The sequence below is a fragment of the Pelophylax lessonae genome (assembly GCF_965119305.1).
Source record: "Pelophylax lessonae genome assembly, chromosome: 2".
In the NCBI taxonomy this organism is placed as follows: Eukaryota; Metazoa; Chordata; class Amphibia; order Anura; family Ranidae; genus Pelophylax; species Pelophylax lessonae.
In genome coordinates, this window is record NC_138769.1 from 371,971,676 (window position 1) to 371,994,538 (window position 22,863).

The 22,863-nt window shown below is 41.2% G+C and overlaps 1 protein-coding gene across 1 annotated transcript in view; it reads right to left on the reverse strand.

The window, feature by feature from the left end:
- Positions 1-10,781: 10,781 nt before the first annotated feature.
- AK2 (adenylate kinase 2) overlaps positions 10,782-22,863 on the reverse strand; it is a 32,224-nt gene continuing 20,142 nt past the window's right edge. The window contains exons 4-6 of the mRNA XM_082247812.1: positions 15,686-15,780; positions 15,504-15,576; positions 10,782-11,031 (exon numbers count right to left, since the gene is read on the reverse strand). Coding sequence (XP_082103938.1) covers positions 10,810-11,031; positions 15,504-15,576; positions 15,686-15,780 — 390 coding nt within the window. The 3' untranslated portion in view covers positions 10,782-10,809. The remainder of the gene's footprint in view (positions 11,032-15,503; positions 15,577-15,685; positions 15,781-22,863) is intronic.

Consider the following 22,863-nt stretch of genomic DNA (forward strand, 5'->3'; position numbering starts at 1 on the left):
TACTGGTGAATTTGTGGATACTTGGCAACAATTACACAGGCTGTCTTCAAATAATGGAAACTTGGAAACCATTTTTTCATTTCCCTGTTGTTCAGTCTATTGTTGTGTAAGTGTAGTAAACAATAGATTGAGAACCCTAACATACATTATATTACCTGAATTACATGAACGTTATTGGCATCCCAGTCTTACGCTGTACAGTTCAATATTGTGTTGGCCCACCCTTTGCAGCTATACCAGCTTCAACTCTTGTGGGAAGGCTGTCCACAAGGTTTAGGGTTGTGTCTATGGGAATGTTCAACCATTCTTCCAGGAGCGCATTTGTGAAGTAAGGCACTGATGTAGACCAGAAGGCCTGGCTCGCAGTCTCCACTCTAATTCATCCCAAAGGTCTTTTTTTCGGGTTAAGGGCAGGACTCTGTGCAGGCCAGTCAAGTTCCTCCACCCCAAACTCACTCATCCATGTCTTTATGGATCTTGTTTGTGCACGGGTGCAGTCATGTTGGAAGAGGAAGGGGCCATCTCCAAACTGTTCTTACAAAGTTGGGAGCATGAAAAATTGTCCAAAATGTCTTGGTATGCACTGCAAACCCCTTAGAGTTCCCATCACTGGAACTAAGGGGCCAAGCCCAATCCCTAAAAAGCACTAACCCCACACCAAAACCCCCCCTCCACCAAATGATTTGGACCAGTGCACAAAGGAAGGTCAAGGACATGGATGAGGAAGTTTGGGGTGGAGGAACTTGACTGGCAGTCATAACCTCAACCGGATAGAACACCTTTGAGACGAATTAGAGTGGAGACTGCGAGCCAAGCCTTCACATCCACATCATTGCCTGACCTCACAAATGTGCTTCTTGAAGAATGGTCAAACATTCTCCCTAGACACTCCTAAACCTTGTGGACAGCCTTCCCATAAGGGTCTGTTCTAGCTGCAAAGCTCGGGGCAACACAATAACGAAACCTACGGATTAACCGCTTGCCGACTGCTCACAGTATATTTACTGCGGCAGTCAGCCCCTCACAGGCAGAGTGACGTAGGTCTACGTCGCTCGCCTGTGAGGCTCTGGGGAGCGAGCGCACGCCCGCAGAGGCGCGCTCCCGCGCGGTCACGGACCCCCCTGCGCGTGTGACCAGTGGACCCGATGTCCGCCGGTCACTCGGCGGGGGAGAGGGAGAATGTCAGGCAGCTTGTGTAAACAAGCCACCTGTCATTCTCCTCGCTGTAAAGACACTGATCACACGGATCTAGTATGTAGATCCGTTGATCAGTGTCCTTACAGCTCAAGCCACAACCAATCACAGTAGAAAGCACGCCCCTAGGGATACACACAGCCCCTCCCTCCCAAATAAAGTTAACCCCTTCACTACCAGTGTATTTTTACAGTAACAGTGCATATGTATAGCACTGATTACTGTAGAAATGTCACTGGTAACCCCAAAAGTGTCAAAAATGTCAGTCAAGGGTCCGATCTGTCCGCCGCAATGTCGCAGTACCGCAAAAAAAAAAAAAAAAAAATCGCAGATCGCCGCCATTACACGTTAAAAAAAAAAACAACAACAAAAAATGACAAAAATCTTTCCCTTTGTTAGTAAACGCGATAACTTTTGCGCAAACCAATCAAAATACGCTTTTTGCGATTTTTTTTTTTTCCAAACATAGGTAGCATAAAACAAATTGGCCGAAAATGTTAAAAAAATTTTGATTTTTACAATTTTTTTTTGGGGAATTTCATATAAAAAAATGTGAAAAATATTGTTATTTTTGCAAAACGTACGCTCTTTTTTTGTTTATAGCGCAAAAAGTAAAAATTGCACGGGTGATCAAATACCCCCAAAAGAAAGCTCCGTTTGTGGGAAAAAAAGGACGTCAAATTCATTTTAGGTACAGCGTCGCACGACCGCGCAATTGTCCGTTAAAGTCACGCAGTGCCGAATCGCAAAATACCCCCTGGTCGTTTAGCAGGAAAATCCTCCGGGGCTTAAGTGGTTAAGACTGGAATTATAGTCATGTGCATGCCCCAATACTTTTGGTAATATAGTGTATATTACATATGGCATGTATGATACCAGAGAGCCATCTTGAGGTAGAATTTAAGAATGCCTCTCTAATTGAAAACTCAGTACACCCATGTGGGGATGGTACAGTTGAAGCAGTCTGCTGTTTTGTAACAAAGGTAAACAAGTTTGCAACTGTTGTCGACAAAAGCTTGACAAGCTGAAACTTCCCAAATAAAAGCAAACAGCAGAGACTGATAGGGAGGACTCCATCATGCCTTAGAACCAGGGAAGGTAGAAGATACCTGAAGACACTTTCACCTGATCTCCAGCAACTGCTTCTAGGGCCTGGGTCCTCATTGCGCTGCAGATCATGAACCCACTCTAACCTAAGTTAGGAAACTTTTAAGCATATTTCTATGGTTTACAAACCATAGTTTCTGCTTATTCGCTAGGCATCTTGCTTGTATATCTGTCAGTATTGTATGAATAGTTTTGTGTATAAAGCATTTTTGTGTAGTAAAAGCACATTTCTACACTGCAGAAGTCTGAGCTTTCTTGCTTTCTTGATACCGCAAAATAAACCTTATTAAATAGATGCAAGCAAAACAATTACTTTAACCACTTACCTACTGGGTACCTTTACCCCCTCTTCCTGCCCAGGCAAATTTTCAGCTGTCACACTTTGAACAACAATTGCGCAGTCATGCAACACTGCACCCAAACAAAATTGTAATCATTTTTTTCCACACACAATTAGTACTTTCTTTTGGTGATATTTATTAATCAATGTTTTTTTTTACATTTTTTGCTGTTAAAAAAAAAAAAAGTTCAGTTTGTTATAAAATTCTGCAAACAGGTAATCTTTCTTCTTTAGATGAAGCAGCCCTAAATATCAGTGTACAGGTCCATTTTACACAAGCCAGTTATCAGCTTTCCTCTCCCATCCTCATGCTATCAGCACGAGGAAAGGAGTCCTGATAAAAGTCTTCTGTTTACAATGTGATTAGCTGTGATTGGATACAGCTGATCCAGTGGTAACGAACTGCTGATTGGCTCTTTACCTCAATCTGATCAGCAGTGTCCAGAAAACAGTATTGGTTGAAATGTACTTTTTGGTAGGATTTACATACTCTCAATTGTTTTTTTTTTTGTTAAGAAACATGCTACTCTCACTTCCTCCTCACTGGCTGTGATTGACAACAGCAGGATCAACCTTAGGCAAGAGAATGCATTAACCACTTAAGCCCCGGAAGATTTTACCCCCTTCCTGACCAGGGGGTATTTTGCGATTTTTTTACTGCGTGACTAACAGACAATTGCGCGGTCATGCGACGCTATACCTAAACAAATTTGACGTCCTTTTTTTCCCACAAACAGAGCTTTCTTTTGGTGGTATTTGATCACCTGTGCGATTTTTTGATCATGCGCTATAAACAAAAAAAAAGCATAAATTTTGCAAAAATAGCAATATTTTTCACATTATTTTATATGAAATTCCCCCCCAAAAAAAAATGTAAAAATCAAAATTTTTTAACATTTTCGGCCAATTTGTTTTATGCTACATACGTTTGGTAAAAAAATCACAAAAAGCGTATTTTGATTGGTTTGCGCAAAAGTTATCGCGTTTACTAACAAAGGGAAAGATTGTCATTTTTGTTTTTTTTTTTAACGCGTAATGGCAGCGATCTGCGATTTTTTTGCGGGACTGCAACATTGGGGCGGACAGATCGGACCCTTGACTGACATTTTTGACACTTTTGGGGTTACCAGTGACATTTCTACAGTAATCAGTGCTATACATATGCACTGTTACTGTAAAATTACACTGGCAGTGAAGGGGTTAACTTTTTTTTAGAGGGAGGGGCTGTGTGTCCCTAGGGGCGTGATTCTAACTGTGATTGGCTGTGGCTGTAGGAACAATGATAAACGGTCCTACATAGTAGAACCGTGTGATCATTGTTTCTACACAGGGGAGAATGACAGGTGGCTTGTTTACACTAGTCCGTGACCACGTGGGAGCGTGCGCTCGCTCCCTAGACCCTCACAGGCTAGCGACATAGATCTACGTCACTTTGCCTGTGAGGGGCTGACTGCCGACGTAAATCGTCGTTAGGCAGTTGGCAAGTGGTTAAAGAAGTAAACCTTTAGCCTTTACAACCACTTTAATGCATTGCCTGCAATAAAGTAAAAAAAAAAAAAAAAGTCCCAGTATTTGCATTGCCCTCTGACCCTCTGTATACTTATCTGAGCCAGATCTAGCCCTTTGGCTCCTGCAAATCAAATCTTGTGAGCAGAGCGCGTGGCTTAGCCCATGGTGAGTGTCAATAGAGACAGGTTTGCCCCCATAAGAGCGGCTTGCTGTGGGGGCATGCAAAGAAGAGGAGCCAAAAGCACTGGTAGGGGCCCCAAGATGAGGAGGTTGAGGGCTGCTCTGCGCAAAGTCATTGCACAGGAGACAAGTTGCTCAAGTTTAGGAATAGGAATGTTGTCCCATTCTTGTCTAATACAGGCTTCTAGTTGCTCAACTGTCTTAGGTCTTCTTTTTCGCATCTTCCTCTTTATGATGCGACAAATGTTTTCTATGGGTGAAAGATCTGGACTGCAGGCTGGCCATTTCAGTACCCGGATCCTTCTTCTACGCAGCCATGTTGTTGTAATTGATGCAGTATGTGGCCTGGCATTGTTATGTTGAAAAATGCAAGGTCTTCCCTCAGAGACGACATCTGGATGGGAGCATATTATGTTCTACAACTCGGATATACCTTTCCAGATGTGTAAGCTGCCCATGCCACACGCACTCATGCAACCCCATACCATCAAAGATGCAGGCTTCTGAACTGAGTGCTGATAACAACTTGGGTTGTCCTTGTCCTCTTTAGTCCGGATGAAATGGCATCCCAGTTTTCCAAGAAGAACTTCAAATTTTGATTCCTCTGACCACAGAACAGTTTTCCACTTTGCCACAGTACATTTTAAATGAGCCTTGGCCCAGAGAAAACACCTGCGCTTCTGGATCATGTTTAGATATGGCTTCTTTTTTGGCCTATAGAGTTTTAGCCGGGAACGGCAAATGGCACGGTGGATTGTGTTCACCGACCATGTTTTCTGGAAGTATTCCTGATCCCATGTTGTGATTTCCATTACAGTAGCATTCCTGTACGTGATGCAGTGCCGTCTAAGGGCCGAAGATCATGGGCATCCAGTATGGTTTTCCAGCCTTGACCCTTACGCACAGAGATTGTTCCAGATTCTCTGAATCTTTGGATGATATTATGCACTGTAGATGATGAGAACTTCAAACTCTTTGCAATTTTTTTCTGAGAGACTCCTTTCTGATATTGCTCCACTATTTTTCGCCACAGCATTGGGGGAATTGGTAAACCTCTGCCCATCTTGACTTCTGAGAGACACTGCCACTCTGAGAGGCTCTTTTTATACCCAATCATGTTGCCAATTGGTCCTCCAGCTGTTCCTTATATGTACATTTAACTTTTTTTAGCCTCTTATTGCTACCTGTCCCAACTTTTTTGGAATGTGTAGCTCTCATGAAATCCAAAATGAGCCAATATTTGGCATGACATTTCAAAATGTCTCACTTTCAACATTTTATGTTATCTTTATTATATTGTGAATGAAATACAAGTTTGAGATTTGTGAATTATTCCATTCCTTTTTACTCACAATTTGTACAGTGTCCCAACTTTTTCGGAATTGGGTTTGTACATAGATCAGAGGGGTATGTTTTTCTCTCACCAAAAGGAGTTACGCTTGAAAACTTGTTATACTGTATACAAGAATTTAAATGCTACTGCACTATAGTGTCAGATTGGTTCTTCAGTTTAGGTATACATTTTAGATTTATTTTTTTAATTCCTATATTAACACACTTTAGCATACAAGTCAACTCAAAACATGTTCTATAGCTATGAATTTGTTAGACCAGTTTTATATAAAAGGATTAATCACTGGTAGATACAGTCTGACTGGAAGAAATTTGTCCATCACAGGGTCACAACTGAATACAGTAAGGGCCTGCGGAAAGCCATCCAGAGCCTCACTGTAAAGAGAACACAGGCACCAATCTAAGTGCAGCATGAAAGGTATATTGAGTAAAACACAAGGTATGGATACGCACAAAAGGTGATTTAATGAATATTATGGATAATGCTTTATAAGGAATGTCAATCCAGTGCTGTATTCAGGATGGCTTCCAGCAGTTACGGCTCCCGCAGTCTTTTCCGGTGGTTACTGGCACTTCCTAGGTCATGGAACACGCGGGGCTCCTCCTGACGTCACTTCCCGGAACGGAGGTGATGGCGCAGGCGACGCGTTTGCAGAGCATGCCCTCCTCCTTCAGGCCTATACGGCACCATTTTAGATCAGGGATTTATATAGGGCTAGTCAGAAGCCACTGGGTCATAGAAACCCGCAGTTCCTCTGGAGTAAGGCAATGTGATCTGGATCCCATATGGTAAAAATTCTATAAAAAACGTACAGATTCCAAGGTTTCTCGATAGCTATATATATATATATATATATATAAGACTTTAAAAATGCATAATTTAAAAGTTGATCCACATATTGGAATAAAAAATAATAATGATAAAAAAAAATAAAGAATGATAGTAATAAAAAAAAAATAAAGTATTAAAAAAAAAAAGGAGAAGGATGGGAAAACAAACTATGATAATAATAAATATAAGCCATAAAAATTCATACGTATTTATATAAGGGAATTTGTTTCAATTTCCTCATTGAGTCCTCCAGGCACCAAAGTATCCAAACTATATATCCAATAGGTCTCTCTGGCATAAACCTTTAAAACGTTCTGTCGCATTTTTCAATAGAGATTTTTATTCCACACCATATTCCAAAAGGTACATAAAAAACCAAGAGAACCCACCAGGTAGACCCATAGTTGTGGCTATGGATAGCATCACTAATCCATTTTTGCAATATGTTGACCAATTTTTACAACCATAGGCACAAGGCCTTCCTTCGTTTATGATTAGGGATGGAGTCCATCTTTTGGAACAATTGACACACTACATTTGGGAACCCACTTATATGTGGGCTTCCCTGGATGTAAATTCTTTATATACATCCATCCCCCATTCCATAGGTCTTCAAGTAGTATCCCCATTTCTTATGATAATTCAGTTATTAATCCAGCGCAGGCACAATTAATTGCTGATGCCGCCAGTTTTTGTCTAATTTACAACTATTTTGAATTTGACGGTGACTTCTATCTGCAAGCTAATAGCACAGCAGCTATGTGGGCTAACTTCACCCCCAGCTATGCTAATCTCACAATGGGGCTCTGGTAAGCCAATTAAATTTGGCAAAACAACCCATATATATCTCCCATATTTTTTTTTTATGGGAGATCTATAGATGAAATTGTCATCTGGGATGGCCCAGAGCCCCCATTTTTGGAATTTGTTGGTCATTGTAACACCAATGCATACGGTTTATCTTTCACCTCTGAACATAATTCTGTTGAGCTAGCTTTTTTGGATCTTATGTTTATTATGAAGAAAGTAAGATTCAAGCAAAAAATTACACCCAACTATGAAAATTCATTTTTACATTTTCATAGTTGTCATCACCCAAGATGGATTAGCAATATTCTGAAGAGTCAGTTTTGTAGACTGCGAAGAAATTGCACCAATGATAAGAACTATGTAGAACAGAGTTCCTTACTGAAGCACAAATTTGTTAACAAATCTTTCCCAGATAAGTATTATGGGCTACATCCAGAAAAGTATTTGACAGGTCATATACAGAGCCGCAAAGACATACAGGATACACAATCTACTATACCCAGGTTCACTACACAATTTCATACAAAATTCAAAAGAATGGAACAAGTTTTAGCCAAACATTGGCCTATCTTTTTGGAAGACCCACATCTAAAGGACATTTTACCACCCAAGCCTAAGGTCGCTCATAGAAAAGCTAGGAATACAATAAATATGGTGGCCCCTAGCAAACTTAAGTGCCCAGCCAAATCACTTACACAAGGATTGGGTCTTATTCCCCTTATAGGCACGTACCAATGTCACAAGACACTTTGTCTTACTTGCAAACATGTGTCTCATGGGCAAAAGGATTTTACAGTCAAAAGGTAAAAAAAAAAAAAAAACCTACCCTATCAAGAACTTTTATAACTGTTCCACTGAATTTGTGGTATATTGCCTAACGTGCCCGTGCAGCTTTTTTTATGTAGGGCGAACCATCCGCACTCTGAGAAAAAGATTCGGGGAACACAGTCGCTTTGAGCACAGTGTTCCGACATTTTTTGCAACATCATGACAAATCCTCCCTTGGACTCAGAGTGTGGATCATAGAATCAATACCAGCTACTTTCTCTACAGCAGAACGTTTTAAAACGTTTATGCCAGAGAGAGAAATATTGGATATATAGTTTAGATACTTTGGTGCCTGGAGGACTCACTGAGGAATTTGAAACTAATTTCCTTATATAAATACATATGCATTTTTATGGATCACATTTATTATCAGTTTGTTCTCCCATTCTTCTCCCCTTTTTTTTTTTTTTAATATTTATTATTATTTTTTATTCCAATGTGTGGATCAACTTTTAATTATGAATTTTTAAAGTCTTTTAGCTAAAAATATACATATATTTATGAATAGAGAAACCTTGGAATCTGTATGTTTATGGGATGCAGATCACATTGCCTTACTCCAGAGGAACCGCGGGTTTCTATGACTCAGTGGCTTCTGACTAGCCCTATACAAATCCCTTATCTAATATGGCACTGTATAGGCCTGAAGAAGGAGCGCATGCTCCGCAAATGCGTTGCCTGCACCATCACGTCAGTTCCAGGAAGTGACGTCAGGAGGAGCCCCCGCCTGTTCCACGATCTAGGAAGTGCCAGTAACCACCGGCAAAGACTGCGGCAGCCGTGACCAATGGAAGCCATCCTGAATACAGCACTGGATTGACATTCCTTTTAAATGATTATAGATAATGCTTTCGATCACATTTGTGAATATCCATATCTTGTGTTTTACTCACTAAACCTTTCATGCTGAACTTATATTGGCGCCTGTGCTCTCTCTAAAGTTGTTCTCAAGCCCCTTCTTGCTTGCCACAAGAGCAGCCTCCTGAGTGAATTGTGCATGGACTGTTTTATATGGACATTTTCCTTTAGTTACATTTATGGACCTTTATTAATAGAGAATTGTCCTGCTTCTTGCTTATTATTATCATCATCCTTTTTCTATGGAACCGGTGGGTCCTTAATTTGCCTTTTGCGCCAGTAATATTTGTTGTTTATCCAGAGCCTCACTGACTTTCTATACAAGACCTGCTCACTGTAGACATCAGTGATGGTTTCTTCTGCCCATGGCTACAAATTATGAAGTGTGATATACCAGGATTCCAGCTGCAAGTTCCTTTAGGCTACATTCACACCTGAGCGTAGCGTTTTCGCGCGATTTTTACCGCGATTTTTGTGCAGGCGTTTTTAGATTGAATAGAAACCAATGGAAAACGCCTGTAATCTGCCCAAAAAGAAGCTCATGTACTTTGAGCATTTTGCTTCAGGCGTCAAAACGCTCAGATGTGAACAGATGCCATTGAAATGAATAGGATTTGTCTTGTTGGGCGTTTTGAGAGCTGATCCTAGAGCAGAAAAACTCCCCAAAAACGCCTACATGTGAACGGAGCCTAAAGCCTATGTATATGAACCCTGATAAATATAATATATATCTATCAACATTATGAAGTTAAAAGAAACCCTAATGACACTTTACACATGTATTCTAATGAGCTTAATTCCACTCTGTTGACAGTGTAATAAAAACAATTCTAAGCTTCAGGAATTATAGCATAAATGCATTTGCTTGGTAAAAAAAAATAAAAAAGTACAATCGAATGACACCTGCACACATTTTATTGCTTTAGTAATTACACAAGGTACTGGCTGTTATTCTTCAAGTAAAAGACAAGTGATTGTGACAAAAAAATTTTTAGCCTTAGACTCAGCAACCAATGTTAGGAATGCTGTGAGATTGTCATCAGTCACTTTACAAATGAGCCCTTTATACCGCACTCATGCCAAATGCATACCAAGAGAATACTACAGTTGGCCATCTAATACACAGGCAAGTGCAAAAACAGTCAATTTTTTTTTTATAATATTTAGTTTTAATGTCCAAATCTCATTTTGAAACCAGACTTGAACTATCCGTACCTGAGTGATAAAGCAGGCATTTTTTTTTTTGGATAAAGATCCAGTTACACATACCTCAACAATGAGGTTAAACTGTAGCTTCTACCACAGAAGAAGCTTTAAGACTTATGATGATGATGAATGCAATGGTGGAGATTAAGGAGAATGGAGGAGCACCACAAACACAGCGAGAAAACGAGTTGACAAGGGAACTCAATCATCAGTCTACCGTACAGTGCCCTAGTGCACAGGGTTTGGGGACTGCAGACACACTTCTGGGATGACTGGGAATCAATGCGCTGGAATGAATAAAAGAAAAATAGAATGTAACAAAATATAAAAATGAACTCAAAATTTTAAAACCACAAAGATCAAGACAAAAAAAGATGAAAGAATTTCTAGAGTTAGAAAAATAAAAGTAATCAGTTTGCCAGCACTTTTATTGAGCGATGACAGCAAAAGCTGCTTGCCAATAGTTATAAGTGTGCACATAGGTTTAACATTCCTTCGTAAACAAGACATCCCTTTAGACAGCCTCAAGGAGTATATTTATGTTCGGAAAACTACTGAAACGTTGAGGAAACTTATTTGCACCCAAAAATATTTACAAAAATATAACAAGGTCTTTACTGCGAGCTCTGGAGAAAGCTGCCAGGATGCTTGCAAACACCACATCTGGAGACTGTGAAGCATCTACTGCTGTATGGATTCCATGGCGTTGGTAATATTCCACAAGTGGGGCAGTCATAGTGTGATAGGCCTCCAGCCGGGACTTCAGGGTAACTTCATTATCATCAGAACGTCTCACCAAAGACTCACCAGTCACCTGTGAAGCAGTTAAAATCTATAAATGATAAGCCTTGGCAACTTCCACACAGAATCTTCTGAATGGAAAAAGCTCTGAGGCAGAAGCTTGACATATAGCGCCCAGCAAAAGCCACAAAAGAGTATCAGAAACCAAGCAATTACATTAATTACCATTTGCATTCTGTTCACAGAATAGAACTTTCATGTAAGGTCAGAATATAGCCCCTTCAATGGGCAGAATAAGTGTTTTCTGATACTCATGCCTCTAACAATGAGTGAGTCTCTAACAAGTTGGCCTACTTTGCTTGAGGTGGTCTGTAAACCAGGAGACTGAAAGGCAACTTTTGAGAATAGAAATACTTAAAGCGGAACTTGTCCCATAGCAACTTGATAAAAAAAAAAAAAAAACAAGGAACATACAGTTTATATTAATTATGCTACCAAAATTTGTGTGTGCTGTAAATTGCTTCCAGCAATGCTCCTTTTTCCTCTTGCTGAAAGCAGCCATTTTGCTGAAGCCTAGAACAGTAAATCAAAAAGTGGAGCTAAACATCAATTTAACGGTTTCCAAAAAAAACAGTTCCATTCCTGGAATGCCAGGATGGCCAACTGTCAACATTGCTTGTGTCCTCAACCAAGCTGTCAAACCATCCAACGGCTGGTATAACGGATCACATGTGCAGCATCATGGCAGTTAAAGATTACCACTTGCCGACCAGCCGCCTTACTTATACTGCGGCAGGTCGGCTCTGTCCCGCGGAAGGATGTACCTGCGGGACAGCTAGTTGGGGCACCCATGTGCTAATTGGCCACAGGGAGATCCAATCAGCAGGTGGGGCGGCCGCGATGTCAGCCGGGCCCGTGATCACTCCCTGTGGAGACAGAACGAAGGTCTGCCGATTTAAACACAGCAGACCGCTGTTCTGTCAGTATTGAACACAGGGATCCTGTGTGCATCCAGCCCATCCCCGACACAGTTAGAATGCACCCCCTAGGGACACATTTAACACTTTGATCACCCCTGGTGTTAACCCCTTCCCCGCCAGTGTCATTAGTACATTAACCACTTAAGCCCCGGAAGATTTTACCCCCTTCCTGACCAGGGGGTATTTTGCGATTCGGCACTGCGTGACTTTAAACGGACAATTGCGCGGTCGTGCGACGCTGTATCTAAACGAATTTGGCGTCCTTTTTTTCCCACAAACAGAGCTTTCTTTTGGTGGTATTTGATCACCTGTGCGATTTTTTGATCATGCGCTATAAACAAAAAAAAAAAAAAAAAAAGAAGAGCGTAAATTTTGCAAAAATAGCAATATTTTTTCACTTTTTTTATATGAAATTCCCCCCCCCCCAAAAAAAAATGTAAAAATCTAAATTTAACATTTTCGGCCAATTTTTTTATGCTACCTATGTTTGGTAAAAAAAAAAAATAAATAAAATCGCAAAAAGAGTATTTTGATTGGTTTGCGCAAAAGTTATCGCGTTTACTAACAAAGGGAAAGATTTTTGTCTTTTTTTTTAACGCGTAATGGCGGCGATCTGCGATTTTTTTTGCGGTACTGCGACATTGCGGCGGACAGATCGGACCCTTGACTGACATTTGACACTTTTGGGGTTACCAGTGACACTTCTACAGTAATCAGTGCGTGACCGCGCGGGAGCTGACTGCCGACGTAGATCTGCGTTAGGCAGTCGGCAAGTGGTTAACACTGCATATTTTTAGCACCTATTACTGTTAGTAATAATGTCAGTGGTCCCCCCAAAAAGTGTCAAAATGTCAGGTGTCCGATCTGTCCGCCGCAATATCGCAGTTTCACAAAAAAAAAAAAAAAAAGCCGATCGCTGCCATTACTAGTAAAAAAAAAAAATCTTTCCCCTAGTTTGTAAACACGATAACGTTTGCGCAAACCAATCAATATACACATTGGGATTATTTTTACCAAAAATATGTAGCAGAATACATATTGGCCCAAAATGATGAAAAAAAAAAAAAAAATTGGGATTTTTGACTTACCGTAAAATCCATTTTTTTTTTTTTTTATGTTCATTGACAGACACAGCTCCTGATTCTTCTTAACCATTGGGTTATACTGCCCCCTACAGGAATAGGACACTAGGAAGGAAAAAGCTTGACTACGCCTATGGGCAGACCTAGGGGGGGATACACTCACTCTCACACCTGACTAGGCAGAAGCCTTTAGCTAAGGACCTAGTTTCTTGCTGGGATCTCTGGTCCTGGCGATTCTTTTCTTTTTCAATGGAATTTTTTCCTCTCTCTGTCATTTTGTTCATGTGAGAATCTACAATCAATTGCCAGACTGGGCGACAGACTGGATAATCTAGATCCAGAGGGTCCCCCCAGTCTGGCCAGCGAGCGTGTACAGACCGCAGCTCCGCGCTAGGTCGGCTGCCACATAGCCCCACTGGCCTTGGCCTGAGTCGCAGCGTTTCTCCTGGCTGACAGCACCCACCCCGTCCAGTGGGGCTATGTTGCAGCCGACCTAGCGCAGAGCTGAGATCGGGTCGCAAACGCTGGGCGGACAGGGAAGACTAAGGATCTAGAATATCCAGTGCGTTGCCCAGTCCAGCAGTTGATTATAGTTCTCACAGGAACAGAAAAAAAAAAAAAAAAAAAAAAAAAAAAAAAAAAAGGAGAAGAGGAAATAAATCCATTTAAAAAAAAAAAAAGAAAAAAAATGCTAGGACCATAGATCCCAGCAAGGAACTAGGTCCTTACTTCTGTCTGGGCAGAATAAAAAAAAAAAAAAAAAAAATAAAATAGGTCGATAGCAGGAAGTGAGAGTATACCCCCTGGAACTGCCCCATAGGTGTGGTAACATTTTATTCCTGCCTAGTGTCCTACTCCTGGAGGAGGTAGGAGTAACCCAAGGCAGCATAACCCAATGGTCAAGAAGATTCTGGAGCTGTGTCCCGTCAATAAAACGAAAAAGGAAATTACATATACACACACACACACACACACACACACACACACACACATATATATATATATATATACATACATATTTTTTTTTTTGTGTGTTATACACAAAGTATACAAAGTATAAAAGTATACAAAGGGGTTTGAATCAGAAGAGCTCACTGTGGAGATGGAGGTAAGCAGTGACGACTAGGCCTCACTTAGCAACATCCTGGGAGTACTCCAGTGAGGCTTTATAAGGTATGTAAATGGCCTACACACCTATTATTCCTCTTTAGTCAGAGCTGCACAGTTCTAATCAACGAACATTCTTTACCTGCATAAGCAGGTTTTTTGTAAAGGTAAATTACCCTTTCAAGTTTAGGCCTTGTTCACTGTATGGTGCAGGGACATCAGTTTTTCTGTATGCGTTCTGCAAGGACTTAAAGAATCAAGGGTTCTCTATGTGCCCTATTCAACCACAACATGCACATTTTTTTCTGCGCAGGAATCTGCAATGTGTTTGCAGTTTTCCGCACAAGAAAAAAAAAAAAAAAAGTTACCTTAAATCAACATTGGTTTCAACAGGGCACATAACTGTTGCACATGAAGATGGATGTTAACAAACATAAAAACACACATGAAAACTGATGTATCTGCAAGTGAAATATGCGCGGGTTTCTCATCAGTTTTCAAGCGTGTATGGTGTAAAGGAGCCCTAAAGTGCAAGTTCCAAGTCAGTCATCATTACCCTTGGTTCACTACCAAGTGAACGACTACCCTGGAAAAAGCATTTGCATATTAGTTGCGCGTGGTGCTGGGGGGGATCCAAGGGACCAGCAGCCGTGATTGCCGCCAGGCACCCGCGATCGCTCCCCACAGAGAGGACGGTCAGCTGTTCTAAACACAGCCGACGGTTCTTCTCTCTGAAACGATCACAGAGCGCCTGTGATCCTTCTATATAGGATCACAGGTCTCTGTGGTTATTTCACAAGCCCATCCCCCATACAGTTAGAAAACACTCCCCTAGGCTCACACTTAACCCTTTGATCACCACTGGTGTTAACCCCTTCCCTGCTAATGTCATTATTACAGTAACGGTGCAAATTTTAAAGGACCGATTACTGTAGTAATGTCACTTTTTTAGAATTGTCACTTTGTATATAGTGCAAAAAAAAAAAAAAAAAAAAAAAACACGCAGCGGTGATCAAATACCACCAAAAGGTGTGTGTGTGTGTGTGTGTGTGGACATCAATTTTATTTTGGTACAATGTCGCGCAATTTCCCATTAAAGTAACGCAGTGCCGAATGTCAAAAATTGGCCAGGTCATTAAGGGGACAAATCCTTCTGGTCCTGAACTGGTTAAAGTTGGTTAATGTTCCCATTTTATGTCATAAAGGTCTAAAAGGTCCAGTCCTCCAGGACTAACAGTATGTATTCTAGCACTCCACAGATTCATATGTGAAATAAATGGTGGTGTTCTTGTGTTCTCCTGTCAGTCTAAAAAGCATTACTTCCTACTGGTACCCAAGGACTAGCGAAATGTTGGTGTGGTGCACTGAAAACTCACGTCATCTTTCATGTGTTCTTTAGGAGGATTGAACTCTTCATGGTATGATCGTCCACTCTGTTGGTGTATCAACCTACAGCACCAGATAAGGATGTAGTTGACATAAAAATAACAAAAACACAATCCAAACTACCACAGAGGCCAGGACTGAGTAAATCTGAGAAATATTTTGCTGCCGTTACCTGCCACAGATCCTTCTTACAAGCAAAGAATCATCTACACTAAATTCAATGACCGAGTCCAGTTTTTCTTGACGCTTTTCAAGAAGTTCATCAAGCTAAAAAAACAAGAATGAGAACATAATATTACAAATAGGAAATATACCATTCTCTTTGCTGCTCTATCTGCAAAATTATAAACTCTGAACTTCAGACAAGATATAAAAAGGACAAATTGTAGCTTTGTTATTAATACATTATTAAATGTGTTTTTAATGCGAACGGTGTTAAATAATTGAATTTGACCTGTTCTAAAACCCCTTGCAGTCTCGGTCTAGTAGCACTAGATTCTGCTGACAAGAAGCATTCCAATAGGAATAAAAAGAAGAGCGTCTGACAGAAGAGAAGTTCGTCACTATGCTACTTATAATTTCCCTATCCAGTCACAAAGTGGCGGTGGGCAGGACAATCTGGTTCAGAAAAAGTGGTTTAATGGTGCTGGACATCGGATAGAGGGCACCTAGTGACAGGGGAAGAAGAAAAAAGAAGAACTATTGACTGAAGGCAGGTAAATCTGGTTTTGTGATTTTATCTTTCAATGGGCTATAAAGTTCTTCTTAATGTATTGAGTTTACTATTTAAACCCTTAATGCCCAAGCCCAATTTTTTTGTATAATGTGAAAGATGTTACGCCGAGTAAATACAGATACCCAACATGTCATGCTTCAAAATTTCGCACACCCATGGAACGGTGACTAATAACTACAGTATTTAATCTTCATAGGAGTCGCTTAAAAAAAAAAAAAAAAAAAAAAAAAAAAGTCTTGTGCTAGAATTATTGCTCTCGCTCCAACGATCGTAGGGATACCTCCAGCTGCTTGTAATAACAGCCAAGCGGCCGATTAACTGCATCAGTTATTACAAGAAAGCCGATGGTCGGCTCTAAAAACGATACTGGGGTGATGCCTCTAGCTGCAGGCATCACTCCGGTACAACCCCTTGAAGCCAAGGCTGCATATTGGCATTATGTCAGCCGGAAGGGGTTGAATGAAAAATAAGCAGTGGGATGTATGTCGGTCTCAAACTTTGCCAAAATGGTGATGTTTTTTGGCACAGGTTCTGTTTCTTAAGCGATTGTCACCTAGCTACCCGATTTTAAAAAACAGGCTGAAAAATCTGTGTGCGCAATATTGAGCTAAAGATTTTATTACCGTTTATATTTTAACTTAAAAGTAGAACTATAGACAATTTTTTCCATTTTGGATAAAGTAAGGGAAGTTTTACATACACTCCCGGTGTACGTACATTTGAAAAGCTGACTTCTGGCTGTCAGATTAAAGCAGTCTGTCGCCTCTGCAGGCGCCAGTTTACTTGCACAACCCGTTAACCCCCACCATATATCCCGGGCTCTGCCGGAACTGGAATAGCAGGTTCCGGGTAGATGGGAGGGAGCTGAGCGGACATGCGTCCCTTGCCTCTCATGCCTCTCTTTAGCTGCTGACCCGGAAGAGATTTGTAAAATGTAACTCCTGGGTCACCCTGTCAGTTTCCCCGGCCAGCATGATCGGGGAAGAATGTAATGCACTGATCTGCACTGCATTTCATTCAGTGGCTAGCAGGAGAGACATCTAGGGTCTTTTAGATCCCAGATGTCTCATTCAAGAAGCACATGCCTCCAAAGATGCCCGCAAAATGTCTGCAAGAAAAAAAAGCCAGCCGCAGAGTAGCCGTATTACAGAAAATATAGTAAAAATTATGTTTTTTAGGGGTTCTGGACATGCTACAGAGCTGAAACTTGACAGGGACACTTTTTAGACCCCCCAGAAACGAAATCCAAAAAATTACATGCCTGCCTAAAAAAATGCCCGCTAAATGCCTGCAAGAAAAACGGCCAGGTTGACAGAAGACATATTCATTTTTTAATGAAAATTATGCTCTTTTCTTTTTCACTACCATTTTTTTGCAAAGTCGGATGACAAGTCGGATTACAGGTCGCTTCAATTAAGATAAGGAGGCGACTCCCATTGAAGTATATGGGACAGGTCGGATCACTGGTCGCCTGAAAGTAGTACCGGACCCTTTTCTGAAGTCGGAGCGACCTTAATAGCGGCAATTAAGACGGCACTGATTCAATTACATTGGTTTGGTTATGTCAAGCGACCTGGGGCGACACAAGTCGCCTCGTGAGTCGCCCTAGTGTGAATGGGGGCTTACACCCGAAAACTCACCCCCCCCCCCCAAAAACAACAAAAAAACAATTTGAGGCCCCCACACTCACATTTATGCAAACAAACATACATCAGGAGTGCTTATGCATGCAAATGTCACATACATGTTGTTTCTGACACTTGTTGTTTAGAATTTAAAGTCAGTATTTTAGAATTAATGCTCTCGCTCTAACGATAGTGGCGATACCCCTCATGTGGTTTGAATACAGTTTACATACGTGGGCGTAAATTGCGTATGCGTCCGCTTCTGCACGCGAGCACAGAGGGACGGGACGCTTTAAATGTTTTTTTTTTTTTCTTATTTTACCTTTAAGTTTTACACTGTCCCTTTAAAAAAAAAAAAAAAAAAAAAAAGTTGTGATCACTTTTATTCCTATTACAAGAAATGTAAACATCCCTTGTAATAGAAATAAACAGGATAGGTCCTCTATTGTGAGATCTGGGGTCAAAAAGACCTCCGATCTCACATCGACCCTTGAAAGCAAAAAAACAAAAACAAAAAAAAAAAAAACACAACACTGGTTCCTTTAAGGCCGTTGGGAGGACGCGACATATGACATCACTCTGGTCCTCCGAAGCCATCGAGTCAAGCGGGGGCCATCTTGCCCTCATTTCCTGCACAGCACCTGAGGGGACCAGATTGTTTTCCCCGCTACCGACTGCTGCGGTAAGCAGGGAAACTGACCGGGAAGGGGAGGGGGTCCTCTCTCCCGCTGCCCAAAAAAGTGATGCCGTGTGAAAACTGCCGCTGGGACAACTTTTATGTGAAAGAGGACCGCCCACCCTGTAAGAAAATACCAGGGTTATGGCAGCTGACGACTACATACGACGGCGCCCCAGAACGGCCTCTCGGGGGCGCGCAGTGTGGCAATCTTGGCGTTGCTGCTAGGAGACAGGGCGACCCCGATCTTGTGATCGACTGTCCAATCAGAGCTAGTCACATGTAAATGAGGAAGTGCCATGGAGAGCGGATCAGCAGCTGCTCCTCAAAGGGGAGTCTTGTACAGGTAATCAGGGCACTGATTATCAGTGCCCTGATTACCTGTACAAGACTCCCCTTTGAGGTCAGTGCCACCTCATCAGCCCACATCAGTGAAGGAGGAAATGTACTTATTTTCAAAATTTACTGACAGAGAAATTAAATTTTTTTTTTTTTCCAACATTTGTCTTTTTTCTTTAGTAAGAAATAAAAAACCTAGGAGGTGATTAAATACCACCAAAAGAAATCTGTTTGTGTAAAAAAATTATATATAAAAAAAAAAAAAAAAAAAAAAAAAAAAAAAGAAAAGTCATATGGGTAGCATGACCGCGCCCTTGTCATTCAAAGTATGACAGCGCTGAAAGCTGAAAATTGGCCTGGGCAGGAAGGGGGGGGGGGGGGGCTGAAAGGGCACTGTTTGGAAGTGGTTAACTTAAGATTACCAACATAAAACTGCAGTGGGTGGTCTGGAAGTGGTTAACAGATAAAGCTATCACAGGAATCTAACATTTACGGTTTAGATCAGATCTGTCAATGCCAGCCCAAACTGCACTTCCTCCAGCAAGCTACCACATTACTAGCTAGCCTAAACATGAAACTTGAAAGCAAACCTTTCCTCAGAGGAGCAAGGTGGCTGCCACTACTTACTTTCTCCCTCCAATGAACCAGTAAGTAGCACTGTAAAGCCTTTTTTCTTCTTTTTGCTCAGCTGTTCTAGAAAGGGTCTAATGTGCTATACACTGGTTCAATGGAGGGATTTTTGGTTTAGTACCTCCTCACCATAACTAAGTTATACTTTGTCATCAAGACCTATTATATTAAAGCTATTGTTTCTATACACTGCATTGATCGGCAACAAGCTGTTGGAATACATAGCTCCAGATTAGGCTGTATCTGTAATATACACCAGTGACTCTGGATGTAAAGTTAGCCAATATGGCTAACAGGAATGATCTGTAAGGCTTCGACCACCATCTTAAGAGGACCAATCCCCTGATTTTTAGGTATACAAAATGGAAGGACAAATGTAAATCCCTTCAGTTCTGAAAGAGCTCTACTGAGCTATGCTCCGACTCCTGATACAGACAGTTCTGGAATAGGAAAATAAAAAAAAAAAAAAAAAAAAAAAAAAAAACACACCACATTGGATTTTTGACTTACTGTAAAATCCATTTCTCTGATGTTTATTGATCTTCTTAACCATTGATTATACTGCCCCCTACAGGAGTAGTGTCCTAGGCAGAAAAAATCTGGCTATGTCTATGGGCAGTCCCAGGGGGTAAACTCCCTCTTTCTGCTATAATTACTCCATTTTGTTACAAGCAGTGTCAGAAGAATTACAACTCCACAGAGGGGTGGGTGCTGTGTCAGTCAATGATCAAAGAAATAGATTTTACGGCAAGTCAAAAATCCAATTTTCTCTTCTGTTCATTGACGGACACAGCTCTTGGTCCTCTTAACCATCGGGACGTCCAAAAGCAGTGTTAAACAAAGGGTGGGAACAGCGAAAAAAAAATTCCCAAGGCCAACTATAGCCAACCAGCTAAACAGGAGCTCAACCAAAAAAACACAGGAGCTCAACCGGGAAAATAAATAAAATACTACACTCTCAAAAAGAATACCAGGTCCTCTAAACTGCAGCCTGCAAAGCCTTGCGGCCAAAAGGAAGCATCTGCAGATGCCAACACAGCCACTTTCAAACCTGCGTCACTGTCGCCTGATGACAGAAGGCCCAGGAGGCACTGAGCGTCAGAGTAGAGTGCGCCTTGACACGGAAAGGAGGAACCTGACCCTTGATAGAATGGGCCTGAATCAGTCTGTCTGAACAATCTGAAAATGGTCGCAGAGGAAGCAGACCACCTCTTTCAAGGTCCAGCTGTATGCACAAATAGTGAGTCTGATTTCCTAAAAGATTCCGTAGCTGCCAGGTACACCCTAATAACCCAGACCACATCTGAGGCACGCAAAGCAATTTCCTTCGGATGTTTTGGCCTGGTACACAGGGTAGGCCACGCAATGTCTTCATTCAAATGAAAAATCAGAGACAACCTAAAAGAAGAAACAACGGACAGGGGCGAAAAACCACCTCATCACTGTGAACCCCCAAGTAAAAAGGCGAACGACAGGGTAAGGCCGTCAATACTTACACCCTGCGGGCAGAGGTGAAAGCCACCAAAAAAGGCCACCTGCTGGGACAGCGTAAGCAGGGGGCAGATTTTAAAAAAGGAATCTTATGGAGGGGTTAAGTTTCTAACTCCCTGAATAACAGTACGCACCAAGGAGTATGTAGCCAATGGCCGTTGAAAGAAGACAGCTAAGGCTGACACAAGACCCTTGATAGTACTCAAGGCCAGTTTCTGCTCACCCCCCATTGAAGGAAGGTCAAGATCTGAGCCACAAAAAAAAAAAAAAAAAAAAGAGTTTAGGGGTATGTCTTTTTGGGGAATTGAAGCCCCCAAGAAACATTGGCGAGGGGGTAACTTTGTTAGGGAACTGAGCAAAAGGGAATCCTGGTGGATTCACCAACTCGGGTCTTTATTTCCAGGCGGTATCAATAAGGAGTTTGACCTGGGTTGTTTTATTGGTAATTTGATTTTATAGATATTTTACTATTTTTAGTGATTCCCACCTTTTTATGTTGGTTTTAATATTTGACTATATATTTCCTCTATATCCATGGATCCATAAGATTGTTGTATTACCTCTATATAATTATCCATTGATGTGATTTTAAGCATATTGTTTATATACACGTTCTATGGTTATGTGGATCCGATAGAACAGGTTTATTTTTTACTTGAGTGGTGGTGAGAGAGACACCGGTGGACAGTTAGTTCCTATTCGTCCTTTTAAATTAATCATTTGGAACATAACTTTCAATATTTAATAAAGTCCACTGAGCTTCAATAAAATGGCGACTGTCCGTTCTATATAAAACACTAAGCATCCCGCCGTCCAATCATATCCCCCTGATGAAGACACGTGGTCCCTTGTGTCGTCACGCGTAGGGGAGGGACAAGGACGGACGGAATGCTTCGCTATTCCGCTGGCGAGACTGTCGGTCTGCCGAACACAGGTATCTTCGGTTGACTGACTGTATTTCATGGCTTTTTAAAGGTGCACCCATACATGCAAATGTGATATTTTAGTTTTATTTGAATAAAAAGTTTTTAAGGATTTCAGCACTATTGCAAGTTTTTTCTATCTGCATATCACGCTGGATGACGAGTGAAGATGCATAGACCTGATAAGTGTTATTGAGGTGGAACCATCCAGACGGGCTTTCTCTGAGATCCCCTACGTTTATGTTCTATTGCATCTGCATTGAGGTGAGCACCCACTCACAAGGGGGTGCACAGTTGTTGCTGATCTGTGACACTCTGGTCCCTCACCCTTTTGGGAAGCACTAGCCACATTCAGGTGGTCTGAGCACTTAGAAGATAATAGTTTCATCACCAATTATCACTGGGACTGTCATATTGGATTTATTTATTTTTACAGCACTTTGCCAATCATGGATTTATACCTTATTTACTATAATATTTGATCACTGGGACTTTTACATTGGACTTTCAAGTTTGCACTTTGCATCACTTTGCTCTTTTGCACATATTTTGGATTTTATCTGAGTGTTTATAATTTATTGTTTTTCTCACACCTTTTATTGATCTTTTATCATTTTTGCGATTGTTTTAGTATATATATATATTATATACATATACATATACACACACTATATGCGCAGCACTATTTAATCATTTAGAATTTCACACTGGTATGAGAAGTGAGGTGCTTGCAGCAATTTATCATCTTATTTAGGGCGGTTGCGCGCGGGATTTCTTGTCAAGATGACCGGAATTCCTTCCGCCTCGATCCTGCATAGAACTCTTGGCAGAAGCTTGAGAGGAGGGAAGGTGTAAATCAGACAATACTGACCCCACGGGGCCGCCAGAGGCTCCATTGACCAAGCCACTAGCCTCTGCACCTTTCTGTTG